The sequence below is a fragment of the Indicator indicator genome, chromosome 5 (genome assembly GCF_027791375.1).
Source record: "Indicator indicator isolate 239-I01 chromosome 5, UM_Iind_1.1, whole genome shotgun sequence".
NCBI lineage: Eukaryota > Metazoa > Chordata > Aves > Piciformes > Indicatoridae > Indicator > Indicator indicator.
Window position 1 is genome coordinate 18378486 of NC_072014.1, and position 22522 is coordinate 18401007.

Sequence of the window (22522 nt, forward strand, 5' to 3'; positions counted from 1 at the left end):
TTGTTACTTTTAACTACTCATAAACAAGTGCATTTTCACTGACTTGTAGGAGATTCAGAGCCTGCAAAATTCATTAGATGGATCGGTTTAGAATAATATACACCTATTTAAATTCCCCTGAGAAACAAAGGTTGTTGCAAAATAGACTGCTCCTATGACCAGAAGCTTACACTTCAAGAGCATTAGCACTAGTATACCATTACCAGAAAACACTTTAAAGAAATAACTTTGTAAATTCTATTTGTAAAAGTTTATTTACATAAGAAAAATATCTGGAGAAGAAAATCTAAAATTCAAATAAAAACTGTATGTATCATTTTGTCTGAATTTGTGAAACTGGCTGAAGGACAAAAACAGAGCAAGTAATTTTGGCTGTCTGTCCTAAGAAGCAATAGATACTGAGACAAGCTGCCAAGAGACTCAGAATAAGGAACCTGTTGTACAGGATGGAATGAGATGTAACAGTCAATTTAAAAATCTCTTCTACCTTTTTTTATTGAACAGACACAGCAGATGAAAGACTAACCAGAGAGGAAGTATCAGTCATTTGCACTAGAATTACAAGTAATTTGTCCAAGACAGATTTAGGGTGCCTATCTTAAAAAAAAAAAAAAAAAAAAAAAAAAAGCAAAGAGTAAAATTAGTACTCTCTATTATTTGACAATTTACAGCAATGCAACTCCTGAGTCAGAGAGTGATACAAGGAGCGAATGAAGCTTAGAAGTAAAATACTGATGCAAAGAAAGCCAGGATTTCATGTAATGTTTTCTGAATGAGTTAAAGCAGAACTGTATGTTCTCTATAAAAATAATATGGATAACAAAATTATTTGGAAAATTCCGTAATATTTGGGAGTCATTTAGTAGAAAACAGGGCTTAGCCTTTCCTCCCATAAGTGTATTTCTCCTTTATCAATAGTACTAATGAAAAAAAGTCACTTTAATCAAACCATTGTTTTAAAATAATAAGGACAGTTTGGTCCCTGAAATCTACAAAAACCTTTCTAGAAGCTCAGCCAGCTTTCACAAGCCATAAGTTTCAACTAATAAATTATCAAACTAATTATCTTAGGAATACATGTCAATCCCTCCACAATAGCCTCCCCAGTATTTTCTTCACTATCACGCATTCCAGTTACACTTAATAGTCCAAGAATCCAGATGACTCAAATATCCCAAACCTTCAGTTTCACCAGGCAATACTCCCTGTGTTTCCCATGTCCTTTTTATCAATTTATCCCTTCCCTCCTCTGCAAGGGCTGAACCCTGAATTTTTACCCAACACCACTGTGAGGGCATGTGTATTTAATGAAAGACAGACACGCATAAACTGATCTCAGTTCCATTATTTTATTTTTTCATACTCTTTTCAGTGTAACTGATACTCACATGTACATAAAGTGAATACTTCTGTGAACATCCAGATTGATGTTAAATCAACTAGTTCACATTGTTCAAAAATTATAAAAATATCTTTTTTTCTAAAATAACATGTACATATATAAGTATATGCACACCCATGCACACTTACACATACACACATCACAAATTAAATTACAAGTTATTATCTAAAAATAAGTTTATCATTACATGTTCATACATGTAGCTTAGAATAGGCAATGTATTCTGAACCAGTTGAACGTCAGTATAAGTAACAGCTAAGACTGGGTACTCACCTGCTCAGTAGGTTCTCTGGCGTTTGTTAGATTCTTCTGTGGGTGAGTCTGCCAACCTTACTTTAAGCCTGACACCATTCACAATCTTGCCGTGTAGCGCAGTTATGGCATCACTGGCACTTGCTCTGTCTGCAAATTTTGCATAGCCCACATTTTTTCCAGCCACAAGGTAGACTTTTATCAAGTGTCCAAAACGACTAGGAGGTGGGAAAAAAAAGAAAAAAAGATAATTTACATGTTTTGCTGTAACACAGATACTTACTATCCAATCAGAAGCATATGCGATTTGGTAGCTGCAAAAAATACATTCTCATATGCACGTTGCATTTTCTTGTACTGCTTTCTCCCAGAACTTCCATTTTTCATATTCCCTTCTCCACAATTTCAAACAGTAATAGAAATAAACCCAAAAGTTCATAGGTAACGTTTTCTATGTAACATTACAAAAGAACCATTAAGCATCACTGATTTATCTCTTATTTACATGAAAACGTAAAGCTGATCAATACCCTAGTATGGCACTCAAAATAACCCACAAGAAACAACACAATGGGTGGGGGGGGAGGAAAATCAAGCACACACACATACACAAGCCAGCCAGTAATCTAGAGGCTAAAGTTGCACCTCACTGAAAATTAACTTGCTGAGTTTTGATTCATCATTGAAAAGCTCTCACTGACATGACTGACAATGCAAGCATAAAGCTTCATTGAAATGCCCAGATTTCCAAGTCCTGAGGAGATTCCTACACAGTCCCTTAAAAAACATTTTAAATTTTTTTTTAAAAATAAAGTCTGCCTGTTTCACACTGAAGATATACAAGTATCAAGAGTAGGGTGCAAAGCCTTTTTAGATCTCCAGCATCTGATTAAGGAAATCCTGCATATCAAAAAGGTAGTTTTAAATTACACACAAGTGCATATTGTTTCTTTTCCTGTCCTGAGACTTTGAAAATATTTTGGTTTTCCAAAGATTTATTGTAAAGATCAGCTTTTAGAAAAGGGAAATGCCTTTTGCTACCAGAGTACACTAAATGGAAGTAATATAAAGTACTGGAGGAACAACTGAACTATAGATTTGTTTTAAAGATGACAAAAGTGATCTTTCAAGTCTTTGTTTCTGAAAAGAAAGGTAACGTGCAAGTGTACTAGGTTCGGCTGGGCTAGAGTTAATTCTCCTCAGAGCATCCTTCTAGTGGTGTGCTTTGCAGTGCTGTAGCTGGGTTTTGATAACACACCAGTGTTTTACCTAGTGCTGAACAAGGACCCAAGCTGTGCTTGTCCAACATTTCCCTGTCCCAAGAGTACGCTGAAGGGTGGGCAAGATCTTGGGACGGGACACAGCCAGCCCAGCTGACCCAAACTGGCCAAAGGGATATTCCATGCCATATGACATCAGCTCAGACAGTATATACCAAGTGAAAGACAAAAGTGGGGGGGATATTCATCCATGGTGTCTGTCCTTCAGAGCAACCGTTGCACATTATGAGCCCTGCTTCCCAGGACCAAAGATTGTCTGCTGATGGGTAGTAGAGAATAACATCTCTCTCTGCTTTTGCTTCTGCACGCAGCCTTTGCTCTTTGCTTGTGCTTAGCATTATTAACCTGCTTCTACCTTATTACCGGCCTTTTGTTATATTCTCCCCTCTCCCCTGTGCACTGTCTTTTCTGGAAAGCTTTCCTTATGACAATTTTGTTTTCAACACCGATCTTAAATATTTCATGGTTTGGTTTTTTTGGTCAGAGAACACTTATTTATAAATGAAGTCTTACCAGAACACATCCTCCAACACATTTACAGGTAAAGGATGGGGATGAAAAAGTATGAAAAGCCTTTCCTTCACAGTAGTATCAGGTGGAACTTTTTTTTTGTGTGGTGGAAGTATGGCATCTGTTTGGGGCTGAAGTAATTGTGAGCCAGAAGTTCCTCCAAATGACTGCTGAAAAAGGAAAAAAAAAATTCAAGCATAAATTACCTGATGGAAGAAAAATTAATCATTTTACCTTATTTACAATTTTTGTTCCCATCACTGGACATAGAGGCTATACCAGTTCTCAAATAATTGACTTCGGTTATTTGGTTTAATTTGGTTATTCAGACAATAAATTCAAGTAAGTTCAGATACCTTTACAAGGAACAAAAACATACAAACCAATCAGAGGTACATCTTAAAAATGCAGCATCTAAAATAGTTACAGAAGAAAGTGAGCAGTGCTCTTCACTGACATATCTGAAATTCCTTACAGCAGTTCAGAAGAATACAAACAATATCCACAACATTGACTTACAGGAGGTGTCCTATACTGCTGAACAATCGCACTGTTATTCCGCAACACTGATGACACTTGTGCTGTTACCAGTTGTGTTGCCATTTTTCTGATGACGCTGAAAATAGAAGTGATAATAAACTATTTTAAAGAAAGAACTAGGTTACATTATTCTTAAATTCAGCACGAGAAAGTAACTTTTAATGCCTATAAAAAAGTATCATTGGAAATCTGTAAAGTCACATAGATAAAGAAAACCAACTCAGGCTTTCATGCCACTCTAGACATGATCGTAGAACACATTAAGTTGGAAGAGGCCTTATCTGAAAGTATTCATGCCAGCTGCAAGTCTCTGAAAACATTTAAACATGTCTACACACAGAGATGCAAAACTCTTCTTTGTTTTTTTTAGTACCCTAGGAGAACAAAAGCAAGTATTTAACTGTACAGAGCCCACTATGTTTTACGAAAAGTGTCTAAAAACAGAAGAAACAGAAAAATGTCACCTGTTTCAATAAAGGGCACTGAAGTCAGAATATTACTACAGGAAGTTTACTTTCAGCTTTTTTCTCCAGCAAATTTGCTTTGGGAAATAAAATTAAAAAAAAAAAAAAAAGAGGCAGTTGCTTTTTCTTATTCCACAACAAAACAAAGATTCAGGGCTCACATGTAGGACCATGAAATAGTAGGTATCACTGAATAATGAAGGAAATTGTTTGCAAGAAGGATGGTTGCAGTAAGTTTGGGGGTTTTAAGTTTAGATCAGGGATACATGTCTGAAGTGAATCTCCCTATTGTCCCTCTTTACTGTTTTCTTTCATATCCCAGAATAGGTCTGAAATTAACTACATTACTTTAGGATGAAACTAAGCCAAAATACTCACTGCAGGAGGGTACCTAAGACACTCCAATGTAGAATGGACCTTCAAACCACAGGAACACATTAAAGATGGTCAAAGTAACACCTGATGATGTCTGTACAGTGGGGTATCAGATCATCAGTATACAACAGTTTTACTCTATGTCTGGCTACTACATACTCACAAGGCTACTATTTCCAGCACTGTAAGCACAAGAGATCAAGTAGATGTATCTGGGTTTAATATAAAAGGCTTATTAAAAAACACATTCCAGCTTTATTACACATTAGGGACATTTACAAAGAACCTTGCCAAATCTTAAGATTTTCCAATGTATCTTAAGGATATGTATTTTAGTCTTCTCTTTCTCAAAGACTACTCAGTTTCAAACAGCTTATTCTAAACCATAAAAAAAGCAAACAGAAGCACCAACTCCCAAAACACCTAGATTTCAGGAAATACTATATCTACAAGTATGAAACAAAAATCACAGTGGCATTGCTGTTACTTCTTATGTTATAAAAATTGAAAACTAAAAAAACGTATTAAGTATTTTAAATTTTATTCTCCAGAACACAACTTAAAACTTTCTTTCTCTATGTATTGATACTTACTCTGAGCTATCACTCCCATCTTCTAGGAAAACAACAGTTAATCGATTTCCAGGAGGATACTCAAACCCATGCAATTTATACTTGGCATAAATGGCTGATGCAGCAGTACTGTACTGAATCACAGCATACCCTGCAAATTCAGCACACAGTGTCAGCACAACATGGGTAAATCCTAAGAACAAACTACGCTCCTACAAAGCATGTTAGTCAGGCATGATACAAAACTCTGAAGTCTTTTTATCACAGACTACATTACTTAATAGCAACATCAGTAGTAGTTGAGGAAAACTTCAGTGGAATTAATTAGTGACAGATCAGCTAAATTCAAGAAATGGTAACAAATCAACACAACTGAAATCACGTCCCCTTCCTTAACTCTCAATTAGAAACAAAAACATATACAAAGCTTCATTTTAAACTGCAATTATCCCATCAACAGTGAACAACTTCTCATGGTTTTGATTCTATCCTTGAGATTCTATTATCTGAAAATAGAGGTTCAAAGAAAACTGAGGTTTTGGTTTTATGCATCAGTGATACCAGCAACCACTGATACATAAAACATTAATTCTTTCCAACTATTGCACTGTACTTTGCAATACAAATGAATCGATGAACGATTAAAAGGCATTATTCCGCATGAAAGGAAATACATCATTTTGCACTTTTCCTTACCACTATTGGTATGAGGATCTCGCTGAACATCACAATATTCCAGTCCTGGAACCAGATCAAAGAGGGCGAACAGCTGCTCTTGGATAAAGGGAAGCCGTGACACCACTGACAGACGTTTGGAGACTGGCTCTTGAATTCTGCTCTCACTTTTTTCAAAACTACAAAACTCTGGCTGCCCACCTCAAGAATCAACACATAATTTAAGTCATCACACTAGCATGCCTTCATTTCATACATATTTTTTATTCAACTTATATACAAAAGGTGACGTGTTTATTTCACCAGTGCAGGTCATAAAATACTTGGCTAACTAAAGTAAAAGGGAGCCATGAAAACACAGAAGTGGAACACCTGGCTTTCTACCTCCAACATCTAGTTTACTATGTAAGTGTTAACCTAAATCTTCATTAGCTTCCCTTCTTCTAAACTGCTTTTTTACTTTGTGATGATACTCAAGACTATAAATTATTTTTAGGATAAAAAGCTGTGACTTACAAAATGGAAATGTATTTCCTCTTGGTTCTTGCCTTGTGTTATTACTGTAATAATCATGTTCCAAAGACTCAGATGACTTATTTTTAGGTTCAGCCAAAATGGCCCTGTAGCCTGAAAGAAACACACACACAGAATCACCTCAGCTCATCTAAATTATCTAACCAGATCTGCCTTCTCCAAGTGCTGTATTTAGAAACATGTTACTCAGGTAACCCAGTTAAGTGCCAGGTTTAGGAAATAACTTAATCTGTAACTCTTGAAGTCTGACATAGTAATTGTGTTAAAGTTAACAATTTCAACATTGAACTGTTCCTAGTCAAAAGTGAAGAGCACAACAGAGCCTACTCGTTGTGAAAGTAACTGAACATAGGTTGCCCTGAGAGCTTGTGGAGTCTCCATCCTTGGGAGACATTCCAAAGAGGTCTGGACATGGTCCTGAGCAACCAGAGTGCCCAGGTGACCCTGCATGAGCAGAGGGATTGGGCAAGATGACCTCCAGAGGTCCCTTCAAACTTCAGCTATCCTGTTATACTTGGTGGGATTCAGAAACTCCAGAGGCAATCATCTGAACCCCCATACTGTAACAGCAGTTTGTGTATGTTTCCTGTATTCAGTGATCGAATTTTTGCTTTTATGAGAAATAGGTATTGCACTCAGGCTATCCAACCAATTTAATTTAACCTCATAGCAAAAAGGAAATAAGATTTAACTGCATACTAATCTTAGACTTGCATTCCTATGCAAGAACTGTCACATGACAACTTATGATAAATGTGATGTAGAACCATCACATTGCTGGAGAAAAAAAATTAAAAGCAAACAATGCACAAGAATAACAAAAAATAACCACACTCATACATCGAGTTGTTTCGTTTTTCTGATTAAGCAAACATCAAACAAGAGGTTGGACTGGAAAGCTGTTGCTCAGTTTTCCCAAAAGCCTTTCTTGCCCTAGATGGGCAAGATCGGTTCCCTCCACTTTGCCTCGTAAATCATGTTTCCTCCCCTGACTACCTTGGTGGCCTTCCACCAGACTCACTCAAATTCATTCATGTTTTTGTGGTACTAGGGCATAAATGACAAATGGTTGGGCATAAAGCATACCAAGTCTGTTGTTCTGCAACAGATTAATCATGACCTTAAAAGAAAACAACAACAAAAAAAACAAACCCAAGCTTCAACTACAATGAATTTGCTCTTACATAAATGTAATCATGACAGAATCCCTACGGATTAGCAAATATATTTGATTATAAATCAATTTGATTACAAATTTTAATCAAATATATTTGATTAAAAATGCATATTCATAGGAATACATATAAAACCAGGCTTTCCTGTGTGAAGCCTACATTACAGGTCAATAATAACGCATGAAAGAAAACCATCCATTTCCAAACTCTTTTCACTGATCTTATAGTTTGGTGCTGCAAAATGCCATCAGGTGACTGTTTTGAATGAAAATTAATAATTCTATTTTTTATTTACGATGCATTCACATCACAAATAACTTCCCTGCAAAAAAAAACCTAAAAATTAAAGGTAGATTAATGATGATGTACACTTATTGTGAAAAATTTAAAAGAATTCAGCCAGATTCTTACTTCGATCACACTCTTCAATTGCTCGGGCAGCTTGGGATGGCTTTAAATACCTCACATAGCCCAAACCTTTACTTTCTCCAGTAGTCTTGTTTTTAATAATGCTGCAATATTCAATGTCTCCATACATCTAGAACAATTAAAAAGTAAATTAGTTTACAATATTTGAAAATGCATTCAAGTTCTATGATTTTAGCCCTTATGATAAATTAAGACAATGGCAACTTTAAACAGCAATTATCAAATAGTGAATCAGTACCTTAAACTTTTCTCGTAGATCCTCCTCTGTATAGGATTTTGGTATCATAACAAAGATTCGTGTAAGCTCCTCATCTTCAAGATCTCTGTGGCTTCCAGAAGCTCTTGACTGTGCAATAAATACCTAATTAAATGATTGCATAGATGTTAATTACTGGAGAAAGGGTCTTTACCACACATCAACAAGCAAGAAAAAGTTTGCTTTAACAAGTCTTTATCTTTCATATAACCTTGCTTTCCTAACATTGGAAAAAAGAACATCTCTGATCACAGATACAGGTATAATAAAAGCCCTACAAATATAATGCATTTCAAATAGTGTCTCAAACAGGATAATGTTGGGGGGGATAATGAAGAATCATCAGGAATAATGAATCAACAGCGCTGTCAAATGTCACAGGTGGCACGCGAGATAGCAAAAAAATGCATTCCTGCAAGAGGCCTGGTACAGCAGTAGTAACAAAAAATAAGTAAGCAAACAATCAAACGAACAAGTCTACCAGCTTATTAAAACCTTGCTAATACGGTTCACTGTTCAGTTGGGCAGAAGTCTGCAGGTCTAGTGCTCTATGAAGGATCACAATTTCTCACATATGGAACTGTTAAAATCCTGCTTAATTGTTGAAATGAATTTAATCTCACGAGTGCATCCTATAAGGTAACAAATAAAAATAACCCACAAGAAAACAAACTCAAAAAATCCAGAACAACCAACTAAGAAAAATACAATCTTCAAATAAACCTCTTATGCAAAAGCAGCCACTGATTTCAGAGCTCTGAGTGCAGAGGAGTAAGGAATGCAACTCTGATCTTTTGGCTTCTAATGGCAAGTTCTTAAGAAATATTTTTTTTTTACTGAGTCAATTGCATGTCTTCTCAGTACTTGAGAAACAGGAAACCAGTTCCAGAAGTTAAATACCACCAGCAAATTCCAGAGATTAAAACAAACACAACATAACTGTGTTGAAAAAACAGTGCACAAGATGCAAAACCAATCTAAAATACATTTGCAAACTCTTTATTCACGTTTATCTTGCTTGCAACCCTTAAAGTATACTGTCTTAGAATATCTCAGAGATTTCCTCAAGGTGTTCTTTTTTTCCCTTAAAAAAAAAAGGCAAAATAATAATTAAAAAAAAAAACAGCTGTATTTTCCAGGTACCGCTTTTTCACCCCGGCCTGCTGCAGTTTATGCCACGCGTGGAAATTTCGGACAAGGACGGGACTCCTGAAAAGCACCACCAGGCCCGCAGCCCAAACACCCCCAGGTTTGAACCAAGATGGTGCCAGCACCAGCAGTACGTGTGGAAAGCGAGCAGGAGGGTGTCTGAGGCTCGCTGCCTGCTGCCAAGCGAGGCGGACAGCTATCTGCGGATGCTCCAGGGCTGCTCCTAGCGGACCTCTGCCTCGGCCGCCAACACAGGCCTCCTTCTACTGAAAGGCTTCCCGTTGCTCCCAGCCTGGGCCAGCACTACCCTCAAGCGGCAAGCTTCGAGCGCAGCGCCCAAGGCCTGCTGCCCTCCGACGCCGCCATGCTGGAAAGAGCCGGGGGGCACCCTGCCGGGCTCCACTCACTCGCCCTCCGCCCCGCTTCTCAGCGAAAAGGGAGTGGCAGGGCCCAGCGACGGTACCTTGATGGGCTTGGTGTCCGGGACTAGGCTTCGGCCATGCATCTCCTCCATGGCTCGGCAGGCCTGCGAGCTCCGGGCGAACTTAATGAAGGCGATGCCGCGAGACTCGTTGGTGCGCTTGTCCCGCAGGAGCCAGATGTTCTGGATGTCCCCGAAGGGCGCGAAGCGCTCCCGGATCACCGCCTCCCCGGTGTCCTTGCCCAGCACCACGAAGATACGGCTGTTGGGCGGTTCATCCAGGCACTCCGCCGAGAGGCGGATGCCGCTGCTTTCTTCCATGGCGCGGCCGCTGGACTCTCGGGTCGCTGAGGACCTCTGATTTTCCTCAGGGACCGACGGGAAACGCTCACTGTCTTCCTTCCGCCGCGGAGACAACATACCCTCCGCCCTTCCCGAAGTCCCGCATCCAGTCAGGGCCGCAACCTGGCCCGCGGCGGGCGGGGCTTCCCGGCCTGCGAACAGGAGAACAGCGAACCCTTGAGGCGGGCTTTGTGGAAGAATCTGCTTGCCGGGGAGTGGTGCTGTGCGGCTAGCCCGTTTCCTGGTCCGGCTGGGGCACCGCCTGGGTGCGGAGGGGTAGGCAAAAATGAATCGAGAGTTGATGCCGCGGAGAGGTGCTCCCGGGCTGGCAGCTCCCGCCGGGGACCAGTGTCTCAGAGCCAGCGAACTGGAGGAACCCTCGTAGGACAGCAGGTCCACCCCCTCGCGTGGGGAGGGTCGCGACCCTGGAATGTTTCCACGGAGACTCTACAACCTTTCTAGGCAGCCTGTGTCAGTGCTCTGTCACCCTCACTGTATTAAAAAAAAAAAAAAGTGTTTCTTGATGTTCAAATGGAACCTGCCGTGCCTTTTGTCTCTGATCCTGTTACTGGCCATCACTGAGATGAGTCTGGATGCATTTTCTTCATTCCATCTTTTCAGGTATTTATGCATATACACACTGATGAGATCCCTCTGTGCCTTTTCTGGACTAAAACAGTCCCAGTTCCCTCTGAGTATCTCATAGGTGAGATGATCCAGTGTCTTAATGATCTTTATGGCCCTTCACTGAACTTTCCACGATGTCACTCACACTCTAGGGAGCCCAAAAGGGGACACAATACTCCAGGTGTGGCATCATCAGACCAGAGCAGAGGGGAAGGGTCAGCTCCCTTGTCCTGCTGGTGACAATTTCCCCTAGTGTAGCCTAGGATACCAGTAACCTTCTTTTCCACAAAGGCACGTTGCTGGCTCATTTTCATCTTAGAGTCCACTAAAACATCCAAGTCCTTTTCTGCAAAGCTGATTTCATCCAGTCACCCCCCATCAAGTACTGGTGCACGGGGTTATTCTTTGCCAAGTGCAGGACTCTGCACTTCCCTTTGTTCAACTTCTTGATGCTCCTGTCAGACCGTTCTCCACCCTGTTAGGTCCATCCGGCTGGCAGCATGACCTCTGATATATCTATCAACCACTCCCCCCCCCGCCCCCCCATTTTGTACCCTGTCTCAGTGTACAAATGATGAAATCGTTTCCTTGTGAGAAAAGCTTGTAAAAGCTTTAAAGACTGAAAGGGAAAAATCTCTGCTATGGAGGAGGTTTGCAGGCTGATGGCCTGCTCAATATTACGTCACCTGGGCCTCCCTCCACCTGGAAGGGCGTGAGATCATCTATTCTATTCTCTTCTGTTATTCTCTTCTGTTGCAAACAGCACTGCAGATGATAACTCACAGTGTCTAAATGCCCTTCTTAATGGGATCATAATGAACCAACACTTCCTGGTGTAAAACAGGGTTAAATGAAGCAATCAGGGAATTGGGATGTTCACATTCTATTATTTTCCACAAGCATAATACATATGCAGAAATCCCTGCTCTCTTTCACACGCAGAGATGTAATTGTCAAGTTTATGCCAGCAAGTTTTATGGAGGCAAGGTCTGGTGATCTGAAGACCTTGAGGAGACAGTATTTTGAGCGCTGTGCAGGCCTGCCAGTGGCCTTTTTTTGGGGGTTAAATGGGAGCATAATGTAGAATGTCAATGAGGAACATACTTTGGATAGAATGGTTGGGTTTGGTTCCATGTAAAGAAATATTTTAGAATGTCTAGTAAGCTCTATCTTTGCACACCACTGGGAAATCTTTAGAGAAAAGTAAAGCTATGACTCAACACATCAGGAGCAGTGTTTTAGGAAGGCGACATCCTAACACCAAGCTCTGCACTCCTTCTTTCCCCAAGTCTTGACACCATTCCTGCAGAGTGGAGCCATGACAGGGCCACACCATCACTAAGACTGATAAACAGGCAATTGGATTTCACTTAACACCCACTCTGTGATGGGCTTACTAGGGCAGTGGCTTCCCAGGTTTAGGAGGGGTGCAGTGCACAGGTGCACCACGGAGGAACAGGACAGCCCTGCCCTTCCTGCCCTTCCTGCCCTCCACAGACCAAAAAGAGCTCAACTCTCCTTTATTCCCCAGTTGACACAGCCCAGAGGATTGCCTCTTAAGCACCTTCACCGTCTGTCACGGCTACTGGCACTGAAAATACGCCTTCATGAATGTGTCCCAACAGGCACTGGCGGAGGAGTTGAATTTCACAGGTTTGGAGACATTCTAGCTAGCACTGGAAAATCCACAAGGAACTCCCAAAGTGGTACTGTGTTTTAGAATGGCCTTCTAGACAAAATTACGTTAACTTTTACCCTTACCTTCAAAGTAGCTCTAGAAGACCAATCAAGGAACTTAAAGCTACCTCATCTTTCAAAGGTAAGAATAGTAAGTTCTGTAATTCTGCACCTCTCAGAGATGCTGCAAAAGGAGCATGCTGCTTTTTCCTATTTGTAAACTGGCTAACTTTCAAAACTTAATTCAGGACCATTGGCAACCAGATCATGTTAAGAAAATATGCAGCTTAACAGTCTTACCCAATTTTTACAATTAAGTCCTAGTCAAATTTTCATTACTTTGAAACATATAGATGCAAGAGAAATATTTTATAAAACTGTACAGAGATGATAAATGTGACCAACAATAGTGTAATACTGTTTTCTGTAATATTGTTCAAATTTCCCGTTCTTTTAAAATGTTTTTTACATAGATCAAATTGGGTGGTGATGAAAAAGTCATGATCTTTATTCAGAAGTGTTCTTGGTGCCACTCAGTTGAAAAACACAGAAAACACAGAACAGAACCAAATCTTTGGGGTTTATTTGCCCATAGAACAGGAAAGAATGCAGAATTTTTTTACTCCAAACAAGAACACAAGTAAAACTAACACATGACATAGGCAAGTTGCAGTATTGGAGGAGATAAATATGAAAAAGCTTTTTTCTTTAGAGGTACTTACTCACAAGAAGTCACAACTGTCTACTTGGCATTACTGCAGATGAAACATAACTATAGTTTCAGAAAGAAAAAAAAATCCTTGGTCTTTACATTAAGAAAAGAATTTACCACTATTCAGCCCACCAGATCAAGTGTGTGTATATATATATGCCTGTGTGTATATATAGCTTTCCTAGAACTTTGCAGTATCGATGTGCAGATTTTAATTTCTGTTTCTTTGACGGGCTTTCAGATTTTGTTCGCTAGTCACTGCCCTCTACTGGCGTCGTGGTGTGCTGCAGTTGTTTTGCTCAGAACACTTGACTAAATATTGTCACCTACTGGTAAACTATGAGTTGTCTTGCGTTTTTCATAGTCTCGAAAAGCAGTGAGACATCTAAAAATGGAAAGTAATTCAACACGGGTTTTATTACTTTAATTTATATTATTTGAATATAAATTATATTATTCGAATCACACTATCAATTACAAATACCGTTTTCTGGCTACTAAGGTGCTTTAGAATTAGATTTTTTTTTTCTCCCCTGCCATTTCTAGGATTTTCACTTTCTACTGGGAATTCCTTCATACAAAATATCATCAGTATATATTAACAATTTTTTTTCTCATTAAAAAAATGAGTACACAAATCATACAGATATTGTAAGTTTTTAAAAGAAATACAACAAAGTGGTATCTAAGTACCACTTAGAGTGGGAGAGAGAGTCAATTCTGAAGAATACAAGAGAAACTCGAATATCTCCTTGTAGGTATTTCAGTAGTCTTCAGTACCACGGTAGGCTTCTGTTGACAGAGACAGGTTTTAGCAGGGTTTGAAGGAAACACCAGGGGTTTTTCATTTCCTACCAAGAGATTCCAGGAAATGGCCATTGACAATGCCTTTCCTAATGCCCTTCAGGGAGCACAGCCTTGATGAATTTCATGTCAACGTGTAGATGCCCATTATCAACAACTGTCTGAAATTAAAGCTGGATCTTCTGGATGCTGGAATTACAAATATACTTACAGAGTTTAAAAGTAGTAAGTAGCTGTATGTGAAATGATGCAAAGAACTACAATTAATTCTCCATGACGCAAAAAAGATTTGTATCTGACTTATTAAAGTGACACAAAAACAACTTATACCTTGTGCATTATGTGTACTTTATGCTCACATTCCTCTTGGATTCTAGACACATTGTGTTCAGGAACACCACACTTTTGCTTTCAGATTGTTAGTATTTTCATAAATAAATGGTGTTGGGACAACATTGTAATCTACTGTTTTTCAGTTGCCTGGAGTGAGAATACACTGATGGATTATTTAGAAAACCCTAAAAATATATATTCCTGGTACAAAAAAAAATTTTTGCTGGAATTACAAAACAGAATGAAAGAGCTGATCTTATTGCATACTTGAAAAAAGCAACTTCATGAAACATTGCTGAAATAGCTGTAATAGTGGAAATGTTTTGAATTTTGACTAGCCTCTATATCAGGCTTTAGGATTTTGTTGTTAATATTCATTAGGAACTGGCATTAGTAAAATCAAATATGGAAATGTTTTAAGATATGCCCTAATAAACAACATTGGACGATGAACATTCTTTATATTGTGTTATGTATTTCATATTCAAGTGTAGCTTTGTAAACAAGAAAATTCTTCTAAGTGTTAGAACTCACAACTACATGAAGTTTTTCCTTTGGAAAAAAAAAAGTTGCACAGTGTTATCATCTGTGAAGGAAAGTACCATGTGCAATAGATAATAAAACATACCCTTACACTAAAAGAACACCATGTGAGAATAATGGAAGTGGAATATCAAGAATATCAGATATTTGGGGGAGGGGGGGAGGGGACAGGGGACAGACAGACAAGTAACCTTTTCAGTAGTCTTTGAGGAGATATTTGAATAGCCATGACCTTTTTGGTTTAAAAATACAACCACACTCGTTGTATTGTTAGTGTTCCTTCCCACTTTTTTGAGTTGTGAATTATTTTTTCCTCCATTTGAGGCTAATTTATTAAGGTATCCTTAAGGTATCCTCTAACATGTGGAATGAATAAGGGCTAACTAGCTCAAGCAGATGATAGTAGCAGATATTTTTAGCAACAGAAGAGGACTGATGAAGGTGATTAAAGTTCTTCTGAAACCACTTGTGATTTAGAATTTCCTTCTCTGTTTACACAAATACAATGGATTAAAACATACTTCAGTCAGGCAAAGTTTCCTATGTCATTGCACAAGGGAGTATTACTACAAAACTAATTTACTATAGTGTCTATTCCCGGGTGCTCATTTTATTGTCATTGTTCCAATGCTTACCCATCAGGGGCCTTAACAGATTGTCTTACTATGCTCCATAGAGTTGAACTGCTGCTTGTGAGTAAGCAAAAGTCAGGTAAGAAGTTCTGTGACACAGCTAAATGAGTATCTGCTTTTTTTTTTCTTTTTTGTACTGTAGCTGTAAGATACTTCCCTATTTCAGTTTAACAGTAGAAACAAACTCTGCCTGAGAAATGCATTTACATTTCTCCATACGAATATTGACTCTCCCATTTGAGAGATTGTCGGTATGTGGAGTTTGGGTGTAATCAAATGTACATAAAATCCCAGCAAATAAACTAAAGATGCCCCAAGAAATGGGGCTGCTTGAAGAAATGGTAATGGAGGACCTCGTGTATAGCTAAGCTTATGGAAACACTAAATTACCTTAAGTATTTACATGCAGAACTGCTACACAGTAACTTTTGTAATAAACACTGGCACGAGCGCTCAGACTAAACCTTGTCGTAATGAGATGGTAAACGTTTACAGACAATTATTTCACTTGTCTGCTGACGCCCAAGGCCCTTGCTTTAGAGGCCGGGGTATGCACCTGCCACTCTTTCAGCAGCTCATGCGATTTCTTTGTGTAAGAGGAGTGTTTGTGGATGTGTTGCAAAAACGCCAACGCCGCGTCAAAAAACAGCAGCAATTAGGGGCTCCGGGCAAGCGGGCGTCCTTCGAGGGCAATAGCGTCCTTCCTGAGCTCCAGCTGCTGAGTTCGGTTCACTGGCAGCAGCAGCACCAGCAGCGGTGTAGAGGTGGATGCCATAGGGAGAGAAGGTGGCAACCCACCCATGCCCTTCCAAGAGCGGGACCTCCACCGACTATATGGGAGTCACGGCATGGGCGGGAGGTCTCTGCCCGCTGCTGCACGTGAAATCCCTTTACTTCATAGCCCCGACTTCGTGCCAGCGGCAGCGCGCTGCCAGAAAGACTTCATATTACAGTCGGCCTCAACCTTACAAAACTACACCTGCGACTTCATGTCCGAGGTATCTGGACGGGAAGAGCTCAGCTTCTGTACAAGTGCGTGCAGCTCGGCGACGATCCCATGTAATGTGTCCTCCGACGTTTCCGCTTTTCGCCCCCTCGACCAGCACGCCACTTCCTCAGCCCACTCGCCGCGGGCTCTACAGCCAGGCACCCCTCGGCAAGTCAGCAGTGGGACCGGCGACCGGGAGCGTACCCTTTACACCGCCGCAGCAGCCCAGTACCAGGCACACTCCGTCCCCCAGACGGTGCGGATAGCCGGGTGGCGATGCCCTCCACCGCTGGCTGCCTATGCGCCTGCGCATCCCCCTCCTCCCACCCTATTGCCGGGGTGCCGTGGTCGGCGCGGTTTCCCAATGGAGAGCCGCCCTCCTGCGGCAGCGGGCACTGCCGGTAAAGCGGAATGAGCCGCGCCGCGGTGTCCGGCAGGCGCGGAACGTCGGCCTCCCGGGTGCAGCTGCCCAGCCTGCAACGGCGCACGCACCAACCACGGGAGGAGAAATCTTTTGTCTGACGTTTCTTAAGCAGCCTCCGAGCTGCGGGAGCCACAGCACCTTCACGGAGCGCTTCGTTACTCCCGACTGCCCCGGCAGACGAGGTAGCCGTCCGGGCACACACAGTATTTCTCCGTCTTCGGCTGACACCCGTGCACCAAGCCTGCACCATGGCTACGCGTCTCCGCTCCTTCTCCTTACAGGCACTGGCCGGACCCTCGCGCCGGGAGGGGCTGCTGCAGGGACAGTCACAGAATCACAGAATTTCAGGGACTGGAAGTCCCCGTGAGGAATCTCGTTCGGTTGAAGATAGGTCTGTGTTTCCCCAGCCACCCAAACTCCCATTCATTAATTTCTGCAGCTGCCTTCATTCAGTCCTCGGCGAGCGCATGAAAGACATTTTTCACGTGTTAAGATCCATAACACCTTTTTTTCCCCCCCTAATCTCTTATGCGTAGGCATCGATTTAGCAATAAAACGTGCTCCACGTGTGCATAAAAATAACCTCGGTCCGTCTGTCTCGGTGGATTGCAGGCGGTTTCCCTCTGGCAGCCGACGCTGCAGGAGCAGCCACCCAGGAGCAACTCGGCACGCCCGCTCCCGCCGAGCTGCCCGGGGTCCGAGCCCCAAGAGAAGGCGAGTTTCGGTCTGAATGCCCCGGGCGGTTTTGCGGATAGGAGCCTGCTTTCTGCCCCTTTTGCAAAGCGCCGTGCGTGACACGCCGCACCGACCGTGTGCGCCGGGCAGAGCCAGGGTACCGCACGGGAGAAACTGCAGGCGCCTCAACTCGGGGGTTAAGAAACGGATTCCACTTGGTTTTTCTGAAAGGGCTCCATTTTTCTGCCTGTCTCCTGAAGTACTGAAGCAGTGCAAATAATGCTATAAATTAAACTCCTTTAACAGCAGTGCTGGCGTTACTTCCCAGTAACCCTCCCGCAGACCACGGGCGGGTGTCGCGGCCGAGTGCGCCCCTTCACACGCATCAAAAAGGACACCACTCCCCCTCCCCCCCTTCCCCCTTCCGTACACTCGTCTCCGATATTCCTGCATGAGGCGCCCGCCGGTGCGGAGCTCCTCAGCGCAGCTCCCCGCCGCTTGGCGACCCCGCACCTCGCTGTCCCACCCTCACCGCGCGGAGGCCGCCGAGGTGGTGGGCGGCGGTGTCTCCACCCGCAGCGGGGCTCGCTAGCTCTCCGTCCTCCAGCCTGCCCCCCCCTCCCCCCCCCCAGCTCGACTAACGCTCCCTCCCCACGCCCTCCTCTCCCTCCTTAGTGGTCCGCCGGCTGGGTTACGCAAAAGCAGCCGCCAGCACTTGGCAGAGGGGGTTTGCCCAAGCGCTCCCTGAGCATCTCCAGAGGCGCAGCGGCAGCGCCTGCCCAGCTCACCGGAGAGCCGGCACAGAATCGGGGACAGGGGCCGGAACCAGAAAAGAGCTGAGAGCTGGGGAGCAGAAAAATACCTAGAACAATACAAATACTGCTACTAATAATAAAAAGTGGTGGACAAGAAAAGAAGGTCGTGGGGGAAGCAGGGAACGAGGCGAAGGCGAGCCCCCCGAGGAGGGACCGGGCACGGGGCAGGAGCGGGCCCTTGCCGGGGACGCCGGCAGTCCCCCGCACCCCAGGGGAGCCGTCGGGGCGGCGGCGGGGCATGGCTGCCGCGGGGGCTACCGCGGCCTGAGCCACCCCCGCCGCCCGCACCATGGCGGCCGCCGCCGGCGGCCTCGACGTGGCGGCGGTGGAAAGTTTCCTAGAGAGGCACCCGGAGCTGGTGGAGAAGTGGCTGAAAAGGAAGAACTCGCTCCCTAAAGCACCTCCAGCCCCCGCCGCCGGCCCGTCGGAGGAGCGGCGGAGCAGCGGCGCCTTCAGCGGCGGCTGGGGCAGCTCGGGCAGCTCCGGCGGCGGGGTGCTGCAGCGGCGACCCTCCCAGAAGGAGCTTCGGAAGAGCTTCGCCCGCTCCAAGGCCATCCATGTCAACCTCACCTACGACGAGCATGTGCACGCCCGGGCGCAGGAGCCGCTGAGCAGCGTGCGGCGGCGGGCCCTGCTGCGGAAGGCCAGCTCCTTGCCCCCCACCACCGCGCACATCCTCAGCGCCCTGCTGGAGTCCCGCGTCAGCTTGCCCCAGTACCCCCCCACCGCCCTGGACTACAAGCGCTACCTCAAGGAGCATAACGAGCGTCAGTTCTTCCTGGAGCTAGTCAAAGATATCTCCAACGACTTGGACCTCACCAGCCTCAGCTACAAGATCCTCATCTTCGTCTGCCTCATGGTGGACGCTGACCGGGGCTCCCTCTTTCTCGTGGAGGGCGCCGCCACCGGCAAGAAGAGCCTGGTCTCCAAGTTCTTCGACGTGCACGCTGGCACCCCGCTGCTGCCCTGCGGCTCCACCGAGAACAGCAACGAGGTGCAGGTGCCGTGGGGCAAGGGCATCATAGGCTACGTGGCGGAGCACGGAGAGACGGTCAACATACCCGACGCCTACCAGGTAGGAGCGGGGCAATCTCTCGCGTTCTGCTGCCCTCGGCTCCCTCCCGGACAGCAGCGGCGGAGGTGCCTGCAGAGAAGCCCTGTGCCTCTCCGCCGTCCTGTCCTACCCAGGGTGTCTGTCCCCGCCGCCCTGAGCCTCCCATCCCAGAGGATCCCCGCAGGGATCCGTCGGGGCCGCGGGAGTTGCCGGATGGGCAGGAGGCGACTCTCGCGAAGGCGGGGGGAAAACCCTTCCTGTGTGGCCGACGGGGCTAGATGGCCATTAAATGGGTACAGCAGCGCTTCTGGGTTTCTGAAGAGTGGTAGGCGGCTTCATACGCTTTCAAAAAGTATTTTGGAATCAGCTGAGAAAGAGTTTTTAAAAAATCTTCGTGACAGTCCCAATGATAATATTCTTAAATATCTGTCTCACTTAATGTTCCCTGCCTGCTCGCTGCTGAAATAATCTCATCGGTTTCAAAAGAGCATGTATTTTCACCCTTGCGTATGCCCATTCAGCCCACCTGGCATGTGTTTTCAAACCTATTCTTAGGAGTGAGATAACCAGTCCTGTTATTCTCCTGTGAGGACTTTCCCCACCTTTTACTTTTATAGAGACTTAAGCGTGAATTGTGAAAATGTAGTCATGGTTCTATGGCAAAAATTCCCTTTGACTTCAGCAGTCAGATAGACGTGTCTTTGCCTGCTTGTTTTAATGCAGAACAGGGCTTTCAGTTTACTAGTTTGAAATTTACCTCTTTCTCAGTCCTAGGAGATGTATATCTTTAAGAAATTTAATTGCCCAATGTCTAATTTTGCTCTACAGTACTAACAAAAATAATATTTTTTTTTAAATTATGGTGCTTTATAAAAGCAAACCATACAAGGAAGAAACCTAAATATTAGAACTGGGCTTTTTTTTTTTTTTGTTTGTTTGAAATACTGAAAAGTCAAGGTAAATGTATTTTGGTGTGAATATTTATTTGTCAAGCAGTAAAAAATACTAAGCACCTCACAAATACAGGCTTACAGAAGTTCCTAACCCACAGAGTTCAAAGACAACGAACAGAGCTTGGTAAAAATTCTGTAATACTCATACTAAAATGATTGAGTGTTGTATTACCTTGGAAAAAAACCCAAGGTTGCTTTCTTCCATTATCTTTTCCTTTTCTCCATTATACACTTTCTCTGACCATCTCGGTTTTATTTTGTTTTGTCTTTTAATGACTTTCACTTCTAAAACTGTGCTCTTCCTAAAATATCTGCTGTTGGGAGTCAAGCAGAAGATGTACCTCTCTCAATAGTTTCAAGTGGCTAAACAGATGAAGGTTACCTGAGTTTGGCTGCAAGAGAGCTTGTTCTCTGCCTTTTACACTGGACAGCTCCAGCCACTTTTTTTTGGAAACGAGAATGCCAGTGCCTCTGGAAAGGCAGAGTGTTTTCTAGTCTACCAGACTGTATTATTTTGTTCTTCAGTGTTTGTTCACTTTGTGTTCATTTCCCTGTGAAAAAGTCCAGCTACTTTAAACAGTTTATTGTCTGTATCATTTGCAGAGGAAAGTGAATAAACAACCAATGTCCAGTACTATTTAATACTTTTGGCTGTTACCAAAAAAAACCCAATTAAAATATTATAAGTAATGCAATTCATTGTATATTTAAGATGTACATACATTAGTTGTAGTAAAAGGGAAACTTCTAAGCCAAGTTCATCCTGTAGTTGTATCAAGTATAACTGTCCTGCTTTAAGTGGAGTTACTTCTGATTAACTCTGGTGCAAAAGAAATGTTAGACCTTGTAACTTTAATGAAAGTTTTGTTTGATAATAAAAAAAGGGATCTGCTTTCTGTCATATTTATGAGTCAGTTCAGTTTATCTTTTTTTATCTGGCACATATATATTATGTCATTAAAAGAGGACCTTTCTAAGTTAGTAGTACAAAGAGCCCTATGGAACCCAGAGTACAGGTGTATAAAGAAACAACAGCTGTTCCATTCCAGATCATTGTAGTACTCATAATACAGTCGCTTAAAAATTAATAAATATGGTACAATTTTTGTCAGCAGTACCATTGGTGATGGAAGTGTTTAATCAACCATCAGATTTTAAAAACAGCACCACCTGGAAACTTTGCCAGGCTGACACATGGAATTAGAGAAGAGGATGATAGCACTGCACCGTTTTGCCCATTGAAGAGGGTGTTCACATTTAGTAAGAAAAGGCCTTGTAATTAGGTCAGAGGAACACCTCTATACTAATGTAAAGGTTTATTTGCTTGGTTTTTTAAATTAACAAACTTGTTTAAAAAGAGGTAAAGATACTTCCGTATCCTCAGTCAGCTAGTCTCCAGTATTGGTTAATTGGTTTTGTTATCATCCACCCATTTTTATTTTCTCAGAGCCTGCTCAAATACTATTTGGAGTTCTACCATCAAGTAAGAATTGGTTTGCCTCCTTGTCTTATTGGTTACTAGTGTGTGGTGGGTTGAAAATTCCCCCCCCCTCCAAACATTAACTTTGCCAGACCAGCTCGGTTTGGAAGCAAATGAAAGCTGTATTTACAAGCCAAACTACAATCTACATGAAATGCAATGAATGTGTACAAATATGCAGTATTTACAATATTTACAGGCATTTACAGTTAGCAAACAGCACAAGGACCCCCCCTGGCCAAAGACCAGGGAAGCTGTAATGGCTTCTCCCTCCCTGCCTCCCGCTTACCCCCCTGTACAAAGGGAAGAGAAAGAAGCAGAGATATATTAAACTTAGCCAAAATAAAAGCGATGAAGCCAAGGTCAAGCAGAAGCAAGTTAGTATCTCCCAGGCTGAAGCGAGAAGAGAGAAAAATTGTTTTGGGAACC

General features: G+C 42.9%; 2 protein-coding genes across 2 annotated transcripts in view; one reads left to right on the forward strand and one right to left on the reverse strand.

The window, feature by feature from the left end:
• Nucleotides 1-1623: 1623 nt before the first annotated feature.
• On the reverse strand, nucleotides 1624-10355 carry RBM45 (RNA binding motif protein 45). Its single transcript, XM_054381162.1, has 9 exons — nucleotides 10077-10355; nucleotides 8447-8569; nucleotides 8191-8317; nucleotides 6587-6697; nucleotides 6092-6271; nucleotides 5417-5546; nucleotides 3988-4060; nucleotides 3448-3614; nucleotides 1624-1872 (listed from the first exon to the last, which is right to left on the reverse strand). Exons 1-9 carry the CDS (start codon nucleotides 10353-10355, stop codon nucleotides 1680-1682), a joined length of 1383 nt encoding a protein of 460 aa, XP_054237137.1. The 3' UTR covers nucleotides 1624-1679.
• An 8540-nt stretch (nucleotides 10356-18895) lies between these two features.
• Nucleotides 18896-22522, forward strand: part of PDE11A (phosphodiesterase 11A) — a 121091-nt gene continuing 117464 nt past the window's right edge. Inside the window, exon 1 of the mRNA XM_054381023.1 lies at nucleotides 18896-19681. Coding sequence (XP_054236998.1) covers nucleotides 18896-19681 — 786 coding nt within the window. The remainder of the gene's footprint in view (nucleotides 19682-22522) is intronic.